The 20169-nt window shown below is 38.6% G+C and overlaps 1 protein-coding gene across 1 annotated transcript in view; it reads right to left on the reverse strand.

Annotated features, from left to right (window-relative positions):
* The window catches only part of SPOCK2 (SPARC (osteonectin), cwcv and kazal like domains proteoglycan 2), a 42209-nt gene extending 23038 nt beyond the window's left edge, over positions 1-19171 (reverse strand). The window contains exons 1-6 of the mRNA XM_063433853.1: positions 19076-19171; positions 13956-14001; positions 9381-9495; positions 7116-7230; positions 4741-4861; positions 941-1063 (exon numbers count right to left, since the gene is read on the reverse strand). Coding sequence (XP_063289923.1) covers positions 941-1063; positions 4741-4861; positions 7116-7230; positions 9381-9495; positions 13956-14001; positions 19076-19171 — 616 coding nt within the window. The remainder of the gene's footprint in view (positions 1-940; positions 1064-4740; positions 4862-7115; positions 7231-9380; positions 9496-13955; positions 14002-19075) is intronic.
* Positions 19172-20169: the final 998 nt, after the last annotated feature.

Consider the following 20169-nt stretch of genomic DNA (forward strand, 5'->3'; position numbering starts at 1 on the left):
ACTGCATTCATACACACACACACTGCATTCATTATATACACACACTGTAAATAAATATTCAATGAATATAATTTTTTATATTAACTGAATAACTTTTAATCTCCCTGCAAGTTAATGGTATGGCATTAGCCCATCGCAAGCTCGCTGCCTTGGTGAAATCTTTGATTCCGGTCTTACCTTTATACCTCATAACCGTCTGGTGCTAAATTCTGCCAATTCCCCAAAAAAACATTGCCTGCATTTGCACCTTTCTTACACAAGATGCTACTAAGATGTTGGTTCAAGCCGAACGCTGTAATTCTCTCCTAATTCATCTTTCCAGGAACCATACTGTCTCTCTACAGTGCATAATTAATGTTGCTGCCAGGCTTATTTTTCTCTCCCGAAGTTCCTCTTATGTCACCTCTGTCAATTGTTACATTGGCTTCCTATACGGTATAGCATTCAATTCACATTATTAATTCTTACCTACACCGCTCTCAACAACTCTAATCCCCACTAAATGTCTTCACTTATTCATACTGCTAACTGGCAATTACAGGATTTCTTGCTGGCTCCTTTTCTATGGAACAACCCATCTCTCCCCATCAGAGTATCCCCCAGATTTCGATCCTCTAAGAAGTCCCTAAAACCCACCTCTTTAGAACAGACTACGCGTTCCCAGGTTAACTGTTATTCCTTAAAACTATATACTATACTTTTAACTGTATTATTGGGTCTATACACCACTTTATTCCCACCTTGTGTTTGGGGTATAACACCTATTGTGTTTTATACCCCAGCTCCTGTAGAATGTAAACTTGTTTGTTCCTGTAACAACTTGTAATAGTTTGTCTTATTTGTTTTTAAACTTCCCCTTAATAATTAGTAAAGAACTGCAGAATAACTTTGCTCTATATAAACGCCTGTAATAATAATTTGTGAATTAAATGTATAATACCATTTGTTGCCTTGGAGCCAGCATTTGCTGTATTGTTTTGCTTGGAGTTCTCATGAAGGAGCTGGAACCAGTCTCGTAAACGGTCACCAAGATCAGCCAAATCTTGACCAGTGCAGACCTCTCCTGAAAAAAATTATGGCAAACAAATATAATGAATTGTCACGCTGTGTACTGCAACAATGTGATTTCTAGTAGATTGTTTGAGCACATATCTTGGGTTTGTAGGTACCATCAAATGCTCAAATTAAAAATGTCAATTTCCAAACAATAAAAAACTAAATTGACCTAATTTTTTCGAGGTATCTTAACCACAAATGTGTTAGATGATTACACAGAAAGTAAGCTTAGAGAAGTACGATGTAATGCCGGATTTGGATACTGCTCAGATCATATTCAGAAACACCAGTTGAAGCTTACAAATATTGGAACTTTTAATGCTCAAGTTGCCACAAGTTTGCTCCTCTCCTTATTGTGGAGAATTTCAGAATGATCATAGAATGTTCCACTCACCCAAATCAGACACCAGCAGGACCGGTGCTGCCTATAGGCCAATTAGGCGGCCGCCTAGGGCTCCAGTAGTGGCTTCACTGCTCGTTTGGCCGCCCCCTTATCGTGCTGTAATTAATTATTTAGAGCGGCCGCCGGCCATGTTACCGGGCACTAGTGAGCACTTACATGCCTGCTGACTAGTGCCTGGTAGAACACTGGTCCGGCGGCATCCATGGTTCACCTCAGCTCGCAATGCCTGGCCTCCTATCAGACATCTATTGGCAGCACAAGGGTGCATTATTAGCTCGCTCCCGCCCCTTGCCCTGTAAGTGAGGAGAAATGGATGGGAGCATAGCAGTGGGGCTAAGACAGGAAGAATGATCCACCGCCAGGTAACTGGGCGCACTGAAGATGCCTGAAACACATGAACAGCACTGATATGTGAAATTAAGGTAAAAGGTCAGTGTCTGTCTGTCTGGGTCAGTGTGTGTCTGTATGGCTCAGTGTGTGTCTGTATAGATCTGTATGTGTCTGTCTGGGTCAGTGTGTGTCTGTCTGGATAATTGTGTGTGTCTGTATGGGTCAGTGTGTGTGTCTGTATGGATCTGTCTGTATGGGTCAGTGTGTGTCAGTATTATTAATATGTTATTTATACAGCGCCAACTAATTTACAGTGCTTTACAGTGGGTGGATGAACAAACATGTAGTTGTAACCAGACAAGTTGGACACACAGGAACAGAGGGGTTTAGGGCCCTGCTCAATGAGCTTACATGCTAGAGAGAGTGGGGTAAAGTGACACAAAAGGTAAGCATAGTATAAGACTAATGAGTTGCAAGAGTCGGGAGCTATTAACAGTTTAATTAATACGCTTTTATGAAGAAGTGGGTTTTTAATTAAATAATTTTTTTGAAGGAGTGGAGACTGGGTGAGCATCTACCGGAGGAGGGAAGCGAGTGCAGCCCTCGAGAAGTCTTGAAGAGCAAGCATCAGAGGTGGGAGTACGGACAGAAGATAGACGTAAGTCTTCAGCAGAGCATAAGGGCCTAGACGGGACATACTTGTGTATTAGGGAGGATTGATGGGTGGGAGCAGCATTATGTAGAGATTTGAAAGCAAGAACCAGAATTTTAAATGGATCAGTCTGTGTTGGTATGGATCTGTCCATGTTGGTATGGGACAGTGTGTGTCTGATTGGAAAGGTTTGTCTCTGTATGGGTCATTGTGTGACTGTATGGATCTGTCTGTGTCTGTATAGGTCAGTTTGTGTGCGTGCGTGTGTGTGTGTGTGTGTGTGAGAGAGATTAGAGTAAAGAAAAATATTCTAAACAAAAATTCACTTGCAAAATATGAAACTGTGGAATGAGAAAAAATAAAATTTTAGTAGAAAAGTATATACAAAACTGATATTCTATGTTTGCTTTGTCCATTTGTATATTTTTTAATATAATTTATTATAAGAAAATGTCACAAAGTAGTCCAAGCACTCAAGGTGTTTAAGGTCTTGAAGAGAGGAATTAGGGGTTTGCCAGCCTTGGGTACAGTGCACCGAGGTCTACAGGTGATGAAAGTGTGGATCCCTCAATTGTTTTGCTATCCATAAATATTTTAAGGACAAACTTACACCACCTAGACAGGCACATGAGGTTCATTTAGTGAATCTCATGCAGGACAGTGACAGCTCTCTTAGTTTCTTTTATGTTTGATGATAAGTGGATAGCAGTGATATTGTTATAATTTATGTAACTGTGTATATGACAGAGTGGTTCAATTTGCTTTGTATATAAAAAAAAGAGGTTTCCTCTAACATCATACCATGAGGAAATAAAGGATCTACAGAAAATACTTGCTCTGCTAGTGTTACATCCAACGAGGTCCACTCCGTGGTACAAACAGTAGACGTGTTCCACACATTCTAAGAAACTTTACTCTTATACAAATAAACTGATGTTAATTGATGTCTCTATTCGTGGCATTATTTTATTTATTATCTTCTACAAAGGAAAAGTGCAACCATTTATTATTGCTTTGTAGTTTACTTTTCCCGCAGCTTGCAGTCATTTGTTAGGTTAATGAGGAATTTAGAATTTGTGCAGAACACACTGTATTGAAGCTGAAGAGGGTAAGGCCAGCCTATGTTCATAAGCTCATCCTGCAAGTGCTTCTATCTTTGATATTTGGGTAATTAAACAAAAGGTTTTCTTTTAAGGTTACATTGGGGTTTTTTTCAGTGGAAAATCTGAGAATAATCAAGTAGTTTAATTGGTTCCCAGTTCTTTAAGTTCTCTGCCATCGCTAATTGGAATATTATTTTGCACAAAAAAGAAAAAAGAAAATTATTAAATGAACAGACGTGATCTATTATTAGTATTAAAGTGTCTAAAAGAAAGGGGGAAAGCGGGTTTTGTTTATGGAGAACAGTTTTTCAAGGTAGTTGTGGCCTTACTTTACACACAGCTTGCCCTAACCTGTGCTCTAGTTTCTCAGGTGAACCTCTCCTGCTGGCATGGACCTTGAATCCAAGACTACCAATTACCCTTGCTTGCTGGCTACCTGAGCTGGGTCGTCAGAACCAGATTTTTGCCTTCTTACCACTAGATCCAGATTCTATGGCTAAGCAGCACAAGATCTAATCTTCGGGACATGTTCTTGCTACGCTATCCTAAATAGACCTCTTTATGAGCTAGGACATCATGGTAGAGCATATCTATCAAAAGTGCAAAGCGATCAGTTACCTGGGGCTTACCCTAAAAAAGTGGCTCCAATAGTGAAAAGTCTGTTGCTGAGGGCGAAATCATTTGAATTACAATGAAGAGAAACTTTTATGCACTTTGTGATTTTTTTTTAAATTTTTATTTACTACCATATTTGGTCATTGATACCTTACATTGATATTTTTTTTTGTCTAAAAATAGATAGCTGTGGGCTACATTTTACGATTTTGCACAGGGTCATCGTGAGACAAAGTTGTTTCTCCACAGAGCTTGAGATTGTGATCTTTCTACTGTTTTTATTTCTTCTTCTAGAATGCCGAGCTGTGTTTACACTTACATTGCTAGAAGCAATAAATCTAGACGATATACTATAAAGTCAAGGGGAGTCTTAACAGAAGACAGCGGAATATGATAGGTTGTCCATAAATCCTATGAAGGGCCATCAGAAATATTACAATGTCATATATTTATTATATAACTAATCACAGAAAATAAATAATTCAACTCTGTTGGTGTATATGATATGTATCAGCTGGATCCAATGAAGCATGAGCCTATTTGCAATGGAAAATGTTATGTCACGTTCTGTGCATTCTCACCTTGTTTGGCGCTGTCTGTAGCAGTTGTGGTGGAAGTCTGTTCTGTTGGGCATGGACATGATCCTTGACACCTTACGGTTAGCTGTTTGCTGCTGAGACATGCTTGTTGTTCCAGTTTACACTTGTTGAAAAGAAAAATAAGCTTTTTTGTAAGTCCAAATGTTATTATAAGTGTGTTTCTACAGAAATATTTTTACTTGAAATATTAGTATGCAATTTTAACTCTGTGACCTACAGCTAAATGCTAGCCTTGACCCCAATCAGGGAATCTGTATCAACACTAGCAAACATAGAGCGGGCAGTTTATTAAGTTTACACATAGCCAAACGGTAAATCGTGGGTTGCAATGAGAAATATTAAAGCATGTCAATATGGTTAAAAGTGCTATTTCCCATACTGGGAGAAGATCGGGGGGGGGGGGGGGGGGGAGATACACAAAATCACAGGCTCAGGGATACCTCTAAACCCCCTAACGATATTACTACACCACACCCCCACTCCCATAAAGGCATATAAGAAGTCCCTAACGCTACCACTGCTCAATGCAGCCAAGTCCCTCATTCCGGCGATGTGGAAACAGAAGGGGGCGCCCACCCTCCAGCAATGGGTGACAAAGGTGGAAGAAATACACTCAATGGAAACTCTAACGGCAGACCTCCATGGAAGACAGGAGCAGTGTGCATGAGCAGTGTGCATGGGCAACATACCTAGCCAACAGATTAGCGACCACAAGTGCGATACCCCAGGGCCCCTTTAGAAGCCCGGAACACACATACCTAACCTCCCCACCTACCCCCTCCCCCAATGTCGACAACACCCACCCCCCGCCTCATGACTGGACCCTGAACCGTTCCCCCAACGACTAACGCAGACAGTAGAAGGACCATTTATTCACGCGGACAGGCCCACATTAGGGACACGATCTGTCCTGGATAGGACGGGAAGCACACAACAGTTGGTTAAACCCAGACAGACACACGAAACTTAAGCCATCTACACCAAAACAGGGAAAGCGTACCAGAATGGGAGAGATAACACCGGACCCCCGCATACTCAGCAGATAGAGAGACACAGCTGAACATACAGAAGGAGAACTGGCGTACTAACGCCAAACACAGAGGGCTGAGAGGCAGACGGGAACATGTGGTGGGGAGGCGACCACAAACAATAAAACAGAAGTGGTCACTTTACGAATAGCCTAACAACCTGACAAGGCCGCAGTCGCAGGCCTGAATCCAGGCTGGTACATTGGGTAAAACCGACTGTTAGAAGTGCACAGTTTAGCGGCACAGTTTTCCTTTAATACAGATGCTGTTGTTGAAAAGGACACATTGTACAGCTTCTCACTGTTACTTATATTACACATGAAAAAAAGATACTAAATAAAGATTGTCAAAAAAAAAAAAAGTGTTATTTCTTGCTAGACCAACTATAACTGTATGGTTTAATAGTTGATAGGCGAGTCTAGTATCTCAGAAACTACAGACCTCCTGGGATTTTCTTTTACTACAGCCTCTAGTTGATACAGAAAGGCACAACAATACTGGCAGGAATCCAGTAGACAAAGTATTATTAAGAGAGGTCAAAGTAGAGTAATCACATTGGTTCAGGCCAACAGTGGTCAACGATTCGGAACCACTCTTGCAATGGTGCACATAGAGCCTTGAAGAAGATAGACAGTAGCAGCTGGGTTCTGTTCTTGCTAGCTTGGCGCAAAGGAAATACTACTGTGGGCATATAATCACAAAAAATTAAGATTTGTATACATTTTATGTGGTGTCACAAATATCTGTTCTCCTGCAACAGGTGGGAGGGTGAGAATCTCTGTATTCACCCTGCGTTGTGCTAATGTGCAGGCTGCTGCTAGGGGTTAAATATGGTGGTGATTTTTATTTTGTGTGTGTGTGTGATTCAAAGAACATTACAGAGACTTCAGTTTAAGTACAAGAGCCTCTACAGACTTAGATCCACTAAAATATTTTGGGAATAACTAGAAAGGGTACTTTGCATCATGAATAAAACACAATCTATAAGTGATGCTTTTGATTCTATTGTGTGCCACAATCTCCAATGAATGTCCCAGCACAATCCTTGCCACAATGGGTTTTGGAAGCAAAGGTTTCCAAAGTCCAAAGAAATTCTAGAATGGCATAGCTACAAAAATGGTTACCAAGTGTTCAGAGTATGAAGCTTCTAAGGTTTAGAGTGTTCAAACATTCTAATTGCAGCCATAAACAACACAGTTGTTAGCTGTAAAAATATACCATGATAATCTCATTACATATGTACACTTTATGTGATAAACAGCTGCCCACTATTTGACCCCTAGATCCAATTGCTACTCTTCTGATATACGGTCTTTATTGATTGCTCACCTCAGAACTGTATGTGTGTCCATCAGAGCCACAGACTGACGCAGACTGTGTCACCACGCATGGCTTGCATAGGTTATCTTTGCTTCCATGTAATTTCAGATTAGGTTGCTTAATTCTGTTCAAGAGAATGGGGGAAAAAAAGAAAGGCATGTAGACAAAACTGTGTTTCAATATTTTTAACATCTATAAAAAAAAAATACAGAACAAGACATGTCTTGAATATATATATATAAGAATTTATTAAGATCTTAATCTTAAATGATGTATTTGCCACATGTAAATATCTTCTTCCATATTACATTCATTTATCTATTTATTTTGTATATACAAAAAGTACGGAGATAAAAACAGCTTATAATAATTTATTAAAAAGGGGCAATTTCCAAAAGAGTGATAGGATACAGATATGTATAAATATATGTATCTACTCCTATATACATACATACATATACAGAATTATATGTAGAGCCCCAATGCTTCATTACATCACAAATATGTTTCTGACCACAGCAAAAAAAATTGTTTTTATTTTTAGAACTTCCTGCCAATCATATTGTCTCTTGGGGTCATTTTAGGAAACTAAAATTTAGGTTTTTAACTTTTGGGGTTAATGCCCAATATTGGGTCCCGAAATTTTTTTAAATTGTCCAACAATGGTTGGCATAAGAATTTATTTTTGGCAAGATTCAGGCAATTGTCCATAACGGACAGTTTACTGTAGAAGCATTGCCACCCTAATGCACTGCAAAGCAGACACCTTTGATGGTGTGCAGAAAATAAAATTAAGTTGTTTTACAGAATTATATAAGTACATATTAAATTAAATTGAAGTAAGGATCCCCAAGCTAATTTTACAATGAAACTGGATTGTTTGATTGTAAATCATTTTCAAATTTTCACAACTTGAAGAGTCATCCAAGGGGAAATATCTTATGATGCAAAATTTAATTTTTGTAAACATTGAGTTTAGTTGTTTTAATAGCACTGAGTGTAGCAGTTATGCATGTACTTTCTTCTGAACTTTGACAAAACGAATCGTAAGCCTGATGTTTAAAATAACTTATAAAGTCAGTCATAGAGTGTATGTCACTGTTCAGTTCAAGCCAATATTCAACCAAACACTTATCTTTTCAGATTATGACTGAAAAAGCCCTGCTCAAGAGGTGGACTCTGCTTTTAAACATGAAAAGATTATATCTCCTCCATTTATCTCCACAAACACTCCCAGTTAATGTTAAAATTGACATTGCTATTGTGAATACTGTAGATGATTCATTTACTAAATAAAAAAATATGGAAATATGTTATTAACGTACACCTTTTCATGTTATTTCACTTCTCCTGTTTGCCTCTAATTTACTGAAAATAATTGTGTATGAATACTTCATTAACTTCCACTTCTCTCATGACTATCTCATCATTGGACGCCTTATTTTTGACCCCTGAACTCCTCTGATTCTACTGTACCTTTGCAGTGCCTTTAAAAATATTAAACACCGAAGGCTTCTAAATATTCTCTGTGCGATGGGTATTTAACTTGTGAGAAAGCTCATATTGAGTTCTCTCCATTACAACGTAATTGTTCTTTTCTGGCAACTTGGCATTTTCCTTCTCATTTTCTATTTGTGTTCTGCAAGAAAGGTCCTTCATCCGCCACACATCTTCTCTTCAACCCAAAATGTACTATCCAATAAGGCTCATGTGCCAACGATAACCAGCTCTACCTCTCATCTAGATTATGCCCTCATTCATGTAGCACATTAAAAATGGTTTCTTGATGTATATTCTAATGGATGCCCCAACATTTCTAACGCTCTAGAACTGAATGAGTCCTCTATCCTCTTCAACTTACCACTTCCCAATATCTATCACTTTTTTGACCTCACCATCTCCTTTGATGCATATGTTCAATCCCACAGTGCTGCAAATTCTGCCCAAATAATATGTGGTGAAGTCTGTCACTTATTAGGTAACATCTCTCATTTTAAGTACTGAAATCCAAATGTACGCATATGTACAAGGTTACAAATTTCTACTTGCCCAGTAATGGTATTATATTCAGTCCTGTGTCATTTGGTGGCACTGAAGAACAAGTTAATCACTTATAGTAAAATTGCATACTAAGAACACAGAGCATAGTTCAGAATTTACCCAAGCCATAATACTTTTGTTTCTTCACAGAGCCACCATCTACTAATTTAGGATAAATACTAGCCTCTCTTTATTTTCCTTGAAAGTGATGCTTAAATGGATGTTAAATCTCACCTGTGCTCCAGCTTCTTACGACTGATACACATGGCTTTTTGGTAGCCGTGGGCAACGCAAACCTTGTGTCGACTACATTTCACTTTTTGGCAGGGGTCCTTAGTGGTGTCTAGAGCTTGAGGAAAATGTAACATTTAGATATTGTAATAACAGAATATTTGTATGCCTTTTATGCAATGTGGAACAATTGGAAAGCCATACAATTTAACATTTACATAACTGGTTATGTTGCTAGCCATCCATGGAATATCTATCTTTTTTAGGAGTAAACTTATCAAAGCAAGACAAGTGCTGCTATTTTAGATACAAAGTGCTAAATGTTGAGATACATTCTATTGGTTTCCATGGTGATTGGTCCTTGTTTATCCGTTTATCCCAATAGAGTACCTGATTTTGCTTTGACGAATCTTCTGCATAATGCATTTTTTTTGTAAACAAACTCTGATCCTACAGTCACGTGTTTTGTTGTTGTTGCAGTATTCTCTTAAAACATGTGTGGGTACCAGTTCAATAAATAATAATTTGGTGGATACCAATAGCATTGATGTATCAGGAGACATGTTTCTTTCATAAAAGGAAGAGCACAAACATGATGGTACTCCCTAATATAACGTTGGTTCTGTTTGACTGATTCAGCTACAAAACCCAGCATGTTACTACATGTCACAAAATTAAGCCCAAACTTGCAGCCTTAACCCGGCACCCACAACAATCCCCCCACACCGTACTATGTGATCAGCCTTAATTATGAAGCCGTAATGTGGTACTGTCACAAATTATGTCATTTCTGATGGTGTTTCTCTCCTAAACGTACAGTAGGCTCAGTGCCAACGATAAAAGTGGGCCATGATTAGACCTTGGGCATTTCAGGACACCACTTGCGTGCTGAGTTTCAATATCATCCATTTGTTGGCTGTACACATAATCTCTTCCTTCATTTTTAGATAATTAACCTAACAAAGGACATTACATGTAGAAAGCTTCCATGGGGTTCGTTTAACAGTGAATTTGCTTAATTTATTTTATTTACAGTCTCAGCAAGCTTTCCCTTTCAACTCTTCTTCTAAAAACACCTCAAACCTTCACACTGTGAGTCACTAATTAGTGCCTTTACATTCCGCTAGTGTTCTCCCACTCTTCTTCAGCTGATTGAACTTGAAGCCATGCAATTCCTCCTATGCTCTGAGGGCTAGCAATTACATTTACTGCAAAGGGTTAAAAGGGGAGGTGGGAGGGGGGCACTCGAAAACTGCCTCTATTAATCAACCAAGAATGAGAGCCCTACTATTTTATTTACAAGTTGAGAAGTGCACTTAATGTTCAAACGGCAACAAAAGTGTTTATTTCTGCAGGTAATTGGTGACTAGGTTTCGAAAAATAAACATTGGGATAAACGCAATAATAATTGCGACATCCACGTCAGTCTTTTTAAAAAAAAATTTTTGTTTTTTAGAATGGATAACATTTCATGAAAAGGGTTTTGTTTTTACCACTATTCATAAAAGAGATCATAATAATGAAAAAAAAACAACACCCCCGCCATATTAGAATTTGATATGCGTTTCATCTGGCATTCATTATAGGGAATACATTGAGATTTTGGGTTCATTCCCATCGCAACCCTGATAAGCATTAAGGTATTACAAGTCTGTCATAATACAAAAACAGTGTCTGCCAGAAAAAAACAACATATGAAAAAAAGGTAATAAAAGCCACCCCATTGAACTTTGTGAAAGAGCTACAAATACGAAGCAGCATTGTTCTATTATATTTAGCAAGGAGTAAGTCATAACATTCTAAATGAATGGATTTAGGTTGGGTTGGTCCATTTCAAATTGAATATAGTTGTTAACGTAGAAAAATATATCCGTTAGGATAACTGACACTGCACCCTCCTTAATTTGGGAATCTGTGCTTAAGCCAAACAAATGAATACTTTATTGAGATAATAATAATTGGTTAACAGGTGTATTTAAATGCAGAGGGACAGACGGGGCCTTTCTAATGGGTTCTTGACCCATTAGTAAAAAAATAAAAGTAAAAAACTATGTACAGAAAAACATTATTGAGATGATATTAATTGGTTAACAGGTGTATTTAAATGTCGAAGGACGGGTGGGTCTTTTATAATCTGTTCCTGACGAGGAGTAGTTGAAACACTGAAATGCGCGTTGGACCGTTGTTTTTTCTTTTTAATATGACACTAAGAGAGTTGTGTGTGGGTGGAGATTTATTTGTTTAGACCAAGAAGCTTAATATGTGTTAGGAGGTTGATAGGTACCACTCCCGTGATAACAGATCCTGGTGTTTGTCATAAACTAGTAGCCTTGGTTAAAGGCTGACTTTCAGTTAAACTGTTTTAGCTGTAGATTGGAGTTGTTGTAGGCTTGTTGCTCCCAAGTGTTGATGTCTAATTTGGATTGGGTATTCCTGAAACTGTGCGTAGTATAAAATGAGACACATTAACCCCTTAAGGACACATGACATGTGTGACACGTCATGATTCCCTTTTATTCCAGAAGTTTGGTCCTTAAGTGGGTTAAGCTGCTGGGCTTTATGCTCACTGGTACTCTTAGCTACCCCTGCTAGCTGAACTAATTAACTTTAAACCTGTTCCAGCATTGAATATGTGGTTCATATCTGCAGAAAATGGAGCCATCTTTTTTCCATGTTACACTGTATAATTACACTTTAGGATGTCACTAGCGTCACATAGTAACTAACTGGAGTCTACAATATAATGCAGGACTAACTATTAGATGTCACTAGTGCATTTAAACATCTACATTGAAAATGATTTTGAGTGCATGTAGCCAACTGAATCTATCCAGTCAGGCACAACGATAACAGCACCTACGTGATCTTGTTTTGGAATAGGCTTTCCATTTTGTGATGCCATAAGAATGCAATGCTGTATTGTGGTATATTTACCTCTAGATATTAATAGGGAGTGCGGTCTGAGGTTCGCAAATTGCACAAAACACTTGAACACTTATGCCTCGTTTCCACTGAGCGGATCGGTTCGGGTCGGTACAGTTTGGAAGGTTTAGAATAGACCAGCCCATTCTGGTGAGTGTTTCCACTGCAAGTCAGACCTTCAGGGCCATGCGGGGTTTAGAAAAAATGCTCTTCCTGTCCACCAATCAATGGATTGTATAGTAGCTCCGCCCTAACCGAACCGATCCATTTCCTATGGCCCTACATCTGAAGCAGGTGCCTGAATGGAACGGTACGGTTCGCTTGTATGGACTACTTTCATAATGGAAACACCCAAAATAGCGAACCGTACCGAACCGAACTGAACCGATCTGCTCAGTGGAAACGAGGCATTACATTTCATTTCAATAAAGTTTTTCTGTCTACTTTAATTTTTCCTTTTTTCCACCACTAAATGTTTGTCCCTTTTAAGTTCATTCCTTCCTTAGGGAAGTAGAGAATAGAATGTGATTATTCATTTCAGATTTACAGAGAGATAGAAGACTAATGTGTAGCAGTTAGACGGAAAGAAAACCAAAATGAATATTTCATAGCCAGGTTTAATAGATGGTTATTTCATTTATATTAATATTACATTTATATTAATTCTCAGACAGTGTGTTCAGAGCTAGCTGAGAATTTGGCAGTTACCATAAGATGTAGGTGAGTGAATAGTACAGAGAGTCATAAAGGAAGCATAGTGAGGTACAGAATCAGAGACTCATACAGACAATAGATAGTTTGCTTCAGAGAGAGAAGGTCATGGATAAAGTAACTGCTGAGTCAATTAAGGTTAGAGGATATGTTGAAGAATAAAAAAAAATTATTGAATTGAAAAAGTAATTTTTCCAATAGAAGTAAGGAGTTAAGACGGCCATTGAGCACTTTCCGGATCCTTTTTTAACACATTTGATGGTTCATTTCTATTACAATCCTATCACAGATGTTAGAGGTGACTATTAATTTATCCTGGCAGCAATTCCACCCTATCTCTTGAAATCGACCAAAGTCACTGAGTCCTTTTGATTGTGAATTAACAACTTTTTTTTTTTTTGGTATCATGGCTAAAGACTGCAGACACCAGCCAGAAGAACTATCTGGCTTTCTTAGTAAGTGATTCTGATCTCACCGTCCTTTGTTACATTCATACTTTTTCTAGTTATTGTATGGTAGCCCTCTCGGATATTGACTCATCTGCACTATTTGTGTTTATTTTGCAAGGACAAATATAATAAAATTGCTAATAAATGTTACTTTTATTGTGAATGTCTGTGTGGTTGCATTTCACCGCAGCTAGACAGTGAAATGTTTTGAACATTTTTATTAGATCATCACTTAATCCCATGTTAAAACAAACATGTAGTGCACGTTCATTTCCATTCCCTTGTTGGCTAGAAACTCCTGCTGGTAAATAATTATTTCCTACATTTATTTTACATTTAAATTAACATGCTTTAAAAATAATAAATGTCAATGTATTCTGCATGGTACATAACTTTATATATACAATGCCTTCACTATGAAATGAACTCTGTATGAAGAAACATCAAACCATGCAAAGGGGACAACTTGCGTTGGACTGAACATTCTCTGACCCACCTTCATCTCCTGGCTGGTTATCCTCCCAACTCTTGATATAGTCATCCTAAAACAAAAATCAGACATTACTTATCATCGACTAAATCATTGGCATTTTCTTGTACTGCCAGACAAGGGATTTACAGAAAGATAATTATAAGATTAGGGGCTGTATGTGGTTTAGCTACTATACATAGATGTGTCGATAGTGGACAACTGACTAGCAAAATCTTAATCACAATAATATCAGTCATCTTAGTTGGATACATTTGGGAATTTTTGGGTTATTTTTGACTGTACTCAACTGTAGTGACTTTTTTTCATCAAACTGAAGATGGAGGGATTTGTATTAAGGGATAATAAATTAGTATTTTTTCAGTCCAGTGAAATAAACTTCTCTGTAAAATACCATAAGACCATCAGTAAAAGCTCTCTTCTTTAAATTTGTATGTGGTAACTGTTGACATTTGCAGTAGAAACTCTTGACCTAATATGATAGATTGTTGATGAGCCTCTAGCAGAGCAATCGATTCTCCTTGCAGTGGGTAATGGTGGAAGTCTTCGATATAATCCCTGTCTTGTGCCAGTAATCAATTAGCCTGTTCATATTCCCAAACACTGATGCATTATAACTTGTCCATATGCCCTGGATTACACCTTATTTCACCTGGGCTCCACAGGCTTCGGCTTCAAATCCTTATAATAAATGCATGTGGAAGGATCTCTGGCAACGAATCAATAATTCCGTTATCTTTATCAAATAGTAATAAAATGATTCTAATCAATTCTCAGTCTCCTCGCAAGATTCAATAATGCCCCACTATCAAAAACAGCATAGATCATCTAATAGAAGCAAAGTTTTCAAATTATGGTAATTTTTTATTTTCACCAAAATGTAATTCCAGGAGTGTAAAAAAAAAAAAAGCAATCCAATTCACACAAATACAAACATGGAAAATATGTAAAAGATGAAAATAAGTGTGAATAACATGAAGGAACACAGTCTGTCAGATATTTTTTTTTTTATAATACCTTGAATTGCAAGCATTATATGAACACAAATAAGTATCACAATTTACTTCAAGCAAAACAAAAATGCAAGTTGTTCTTACGTAGTAGTCGTGAAACACACAAGTATCTAAAAATTTGATACTTTACCTACGGCACCCTCATTGCTACATGTGTCTCGTTAAATCTTGAATTGCTAAAAATTCCAGGAAACATATATCCTACAAAGTGGATGGACTCTGAAACAAACCAGTTTCCTGGCACTATAGGTTTAATAGGTCCCACCCCCTCCTTCCCGCAAGGCTAAAGAGGTAAAACACCTTCAGCCACTTACCTGAATCAAGCACCAATGTCCCTCGTCGCTGGGTCAAACTCCGCCCACGCAGGGGGAGACCTAATGCGCATTCGCGGCAATGGCCACATGAGCAATAGAACTCCTCATAGGAAAGCATTATTCAATGCTTTCCTATAGGGAAAATCTGACGCTGGAGGTCCGTGAGGACATACAGCATCAGATAATGGACCAAAAGTCTGTTTGGATTCCGGAAGCCTTCTAGTGGCTGTCTCAAACACAGTCACTGAGGGCAGACTTAGAGCTGCAATGTAAACATTGTAGTTCTCTTTAACAGCAATGTTTTACATTGCAGCACTAAGTGCAAGAGGGACAGAGCACCCAGACCACTTTAATTAGCTGAAGATGTCTGGGTGCCTACAGTGTCCCTTTAGGAATCTAGGACTTCCAAAAAATTGGGTATTTGCAAGCAGTTTACATAAAGTAAATAATATTTTCAATTCTAGATATATATTACTTTATATATCTATGCATTGTGTACTACATGGATGATAATGTTATAAACATATTTATTACCCATAATGAATGGGTAATAATGCACAAATCAAGTGAAGTCTAGTGTAGTGTAAGCATTAAAGGAATCCTATAAGCATTAAAACAACTTTAGCTTAATGGAGTGGTTTTGATGTATAGATCATGCCCCTGCAGTCTACTAAAATCGCCGTCATTTAGGATTCAAATCAGTTTGTTTATGCAGCCCTAATCGCACCTTCGTGCATGCGATCTACACTGTCCTTCACAATTCCTGTAAATAGAGATCTAATGTTTAAACTTCCTTTATTTCACAGTCTGTTTAATTTCATTTCAGCTGTAGCTTAACTATTAATAATCTTTGGTAGAATAGGACATGTCTGTCCTGTTCTGCTAAGAAGAGAGTCCAGGAATAACTGCATAAATGACTTTGCCACTGGTGCAAATCTGCATTATAAAAACATAATATATATCCGAAATTGTACCATTTCATTGTTGAATCTCAATTCAGCAGCAGGAGCCTTGTGTGTAAAATATAACATGAATTGAGGGCAAAGACAAATTAATTACCCCAGCCTAGTGAACAAATCTACAAGGAATAAAAAAAAAGTTCTGGCAGGTTATGAAAAGCTTTAAACCTGCGTAAATACTAAAAAGCACTTACATAGCAAACTCTTCATATTCTACAATCACAACCTTCAAAAGAAAAACATTTAATCAAAATCTAATCTCTGCAAGGGCCAAATTCTATATGTCTTATAATAGTGTGTATACAATAGTGATGCGAGTATTTTATTCAACATTGTCTTTTAGAGTGTGTTTTTTTTATTCTATTTTTTTAACTTAACAGTTTGCTTTTTAATCTCATAAGCTGAATTTGATTGAGCATACATTCAAACCTTGGCTAGTTTATGTTCCTCACTGCAGACATGACTTTTAATAAATGTCAGATGCTCAATAAAATATGTTCAACAGCTTGTGGAATTACTAGAACAGCAAAAATGAGATCAGGAATGGAGACAAGAGGTGAAAATAGATCAGCATAAATATACACAACTAATGTCACAATATTGCTCCAAGTTACGTTCATTGGAAAAGGCCTTGTAATATTTTAATATAACATGTCTCCAACCAAAGACAGATATAAACCTTTTCGTAAGGGACATCTGTCCAAATATTCAAGTAGTTTATCGTCTTTTTTTTTTAGCATCTTCAAATTTTAAACTACTGTCCCTCAATGCTACCAAAACAATGTGGTTCTTTAAAGGCTTTACAGCCCTAGAATACATGCTCCATTTGTTAAATATATTGATACCATAGCCCACAGGTGCATGTATCTTTGCACTTGTTTGTGCTCTCCACTTCTTCCAACATAGGAAATCAGCTCATACGCAGCCAGTGTGGACTCTTAAGAAAGGTACTGTTTTTCAAGAGCATTACAGAAGAAACATTAGTCCCACTGTTCAAGTCTCCTGCTCCCTGGCTCTTAGCTTATTCCTTTGCCACCCTGGCAGCATGTATCCACATTACGCTACCTCAATTCTGGCATGCATGGCTGGCTGCAAAGTTTGAGGAACCTTACAATATCATTGCATGCAAAAACATTGTAGATGGTTATGATATACATATTGGCAATAAGTAGCGGGGTGTGACATCCAACACTGTCCATATAAATTAGATGGCACTTCTCCAGATAAGTTGGATTTTAAATCATGTGTCCATTGTCCTTTTAGGCTCCCTGTTCCTGTTGCTGATTTGTCTTACTCCCAACTACAGTAATTTAGGATTTATAAAGTGCATGAATAAGCCCCTGCCTCCATGTATCAAGAGCCTGTAACAAAAATACAAATGATCCAGTTACTAATGTTGCTCATTTTTCACTATCTATCTGACCTCCGTCAGCATGAAGTGTTTGTGTAGCTCATGGGTCGTCAACCTGGTCCCTACCGCCCACTAGTGGGCGTTTTAGGATTCCGGATGGGCGGTAGGGATTTCCAGGTTTTGACGACCGGGCGGGCGGGTGTGAGCCGGCGGTACCCCTGCGACTGGGTACCGCCGTGACCATTTGCAGCCCCGGGCCGCATATGGAGGGGTCCATCGGGTGGCCCATGCTGTCAGGGCCACCCGATGGATGTGGATTGTGAGGGGGCCTGGTCAGCGCTGGGCGCTTTAACAGCGCAACCGGGCCCCCTGTGATGACATCACAGAGCTGGGAGGAAGTGACTGCACGTCACTCCTCCCAGCTAACACTGAGAGCTGCGCGGGAGGAAGACCAGGGAGTCAGAGTAGGAACTCTGACTCCCATCCACCTGAGCCACCATTGGACCCCAGGGAAAGTCACCCTCCTGCATCTAAAAGGTAGGAAACAGGAGGGTGACTTAAATATAATGTGTGTGTGTCTTTGTATGTATGTCTTGTGTGTGTATGTGTGTCTGTATGTGTGTGTGCATGTCTGTGTGTGTCTGTATGTATGTGTGACTGTCTGTTGGTATGTGTATGTGTGTCTGTCTGTGTTCCTGTATGTGTCTTTGTGTGTGTCTGTATGTGTGTCGTGTGTGTGTATGTATGTCGTGTGTGTGTGTATGTATGTGTCGTGTGTGTATGTATGTGTCGTGTGTGTATGTATGTGTGTCTATATGTGTGTCGTGTGTCTGTATGTGTCTTTGTATGTGTGTCTGTATGTGTGTCTTGTGTGTGTGTCTGTATGTGTCTGTATTTGTGTATGTGTGTCGTGTGTCTGTATGTGTGCCTGTCTGTTATAGTGGACTATAGTAAGTGGGCTAGCTAGCTCAGCCTTCCTACTGGGCATTGCTACAAGGAAGGTTACAAAATAGAAAAAAGGTGAAAAAAAAGGTGGGGTGGGGTGGGGAATTGAGGAGGGAGAGGAGATGAGCTGACGCACAAATGAGAAATCATATTATGCGCAAACAGAGAAGTCGTCTGAATATCACTGAAAGAGACCTTTGTTTGTTCCTTACGAAAATCGAACCAGATATCAAATATTTAGTCTCGCAGCATCAACCTCAAGGAGCTCATTAATCACTAGTAAAGGTAATTTCAATTTACTTTGTTTTCTCATTAAACTTTATAAAGTTAAAAACCTTATAAACCTGCATTAAGTAGAAATAAAAAGATAAATGTACGTACATTTATTTTTTTTAAAACACCCTCCTTTCTAAAAAATATTCTGCATTTGCGCGAAAACTAGTGGGCGGTAAGGAAATTTTTTCAACCAAAAAGATGCATTAGTGGGCGGTAGGTAGAAAAAGGTTGACTACCACTGGCTGTAGCTGACAAAAATGTTCCTTACCACAACAGTTTCATTCCTGCCAGCATGATGTATGTTTTGAGTATCCAGTTGCTGACCCTGTCCATCAGACTGTGCTCCATTCCTACAGCAAGCCATCTAGTTCCTGCCTCTTATTCAATCTTGGCCTTCAACAAAGTTCTACCAAAGCAAAGCCAAAGTCAAAAGGCTTAACCTGTAGACAACAGTGATTGGTAAACCCTCTACCATAACTCCTGAACAAAGGCAAGACATTTGCTATGCCATAACACTACAGGCAAAAATTGCCATTATAGCATGATCCTTCTAACTTTTTTAACCTTATAAATATTGGTATAGAGATCCTGAATTTCAGAAGGCTAAAAACTTTGGCCCAAAAGAATGGCCCTTTTGCATGTTAAACTCACAGATTTCACTGTGGACAGTCCTACTGACATGAAACATGTAATATATAAGTTAGATAGCTGTAAGTTGCAGGGATTTCCAGTGTGACCTCAACTAACCTCCATTAGTATAGTCTACGTAGCAATTACAGAGATCTGCAAATGCCTATGAAACACAGACTTGGTTTACCTTGATTGCTTTGCCACCAATGACAGTCTGTATATGTTGTGAATGCCAAAAAACAATGTTTCATTGCACCCTTCTGTCAATTGTAAACCCCTACAACACCTCCAACAAAAACATATACTCATCATGGTCTAGCAATGTGACCTAAGACACTGCAGTCCACTGGGGAAAAAATCACAGTAGATCACTCCAAGGCTGAGATTGTATGTCATTAACCCATGCACAAAGCCATACTATGCATTGCTAGCTGGGGGCATGTATGTTGTTGCACTTCTGCAGTACTGTGCTCAAAGAAAGCCCAACACACCTCCCTCTAATTTTATCCTTAGAAAAATCATGTGAGGCTGCAACCCACAATCCAAGTACCGTATATGACCTGGGGAGGGGAGCACGAGACCCCCCTTGAATTCACTGCCACCCCTCCCCTGTTATTGTATCACAGATATGTAACTTATAAGGTTATTTTTGAGTAAAATACAGAGAGGTAACTTCAGCCATAATAACAGTATCTACAAAGCAAAAAATATAATTTTATTTTGTGAACATAC

Source organism: Pelobates fuscus, chromosome 10, assembly GCF_036172605.1.
Source record: "Pelobates fuscus isolate aPelFus1 chromosome 10, aPelFus1.pri, whole genome shotgun sequence".
Taxonomy (NCBI): domain Eukaryota; kingdom Metazoa; phylum Chordata; class Amphibia; order Anura; family Pelobatidae; genus Pelobates; species Pelobates fuscus.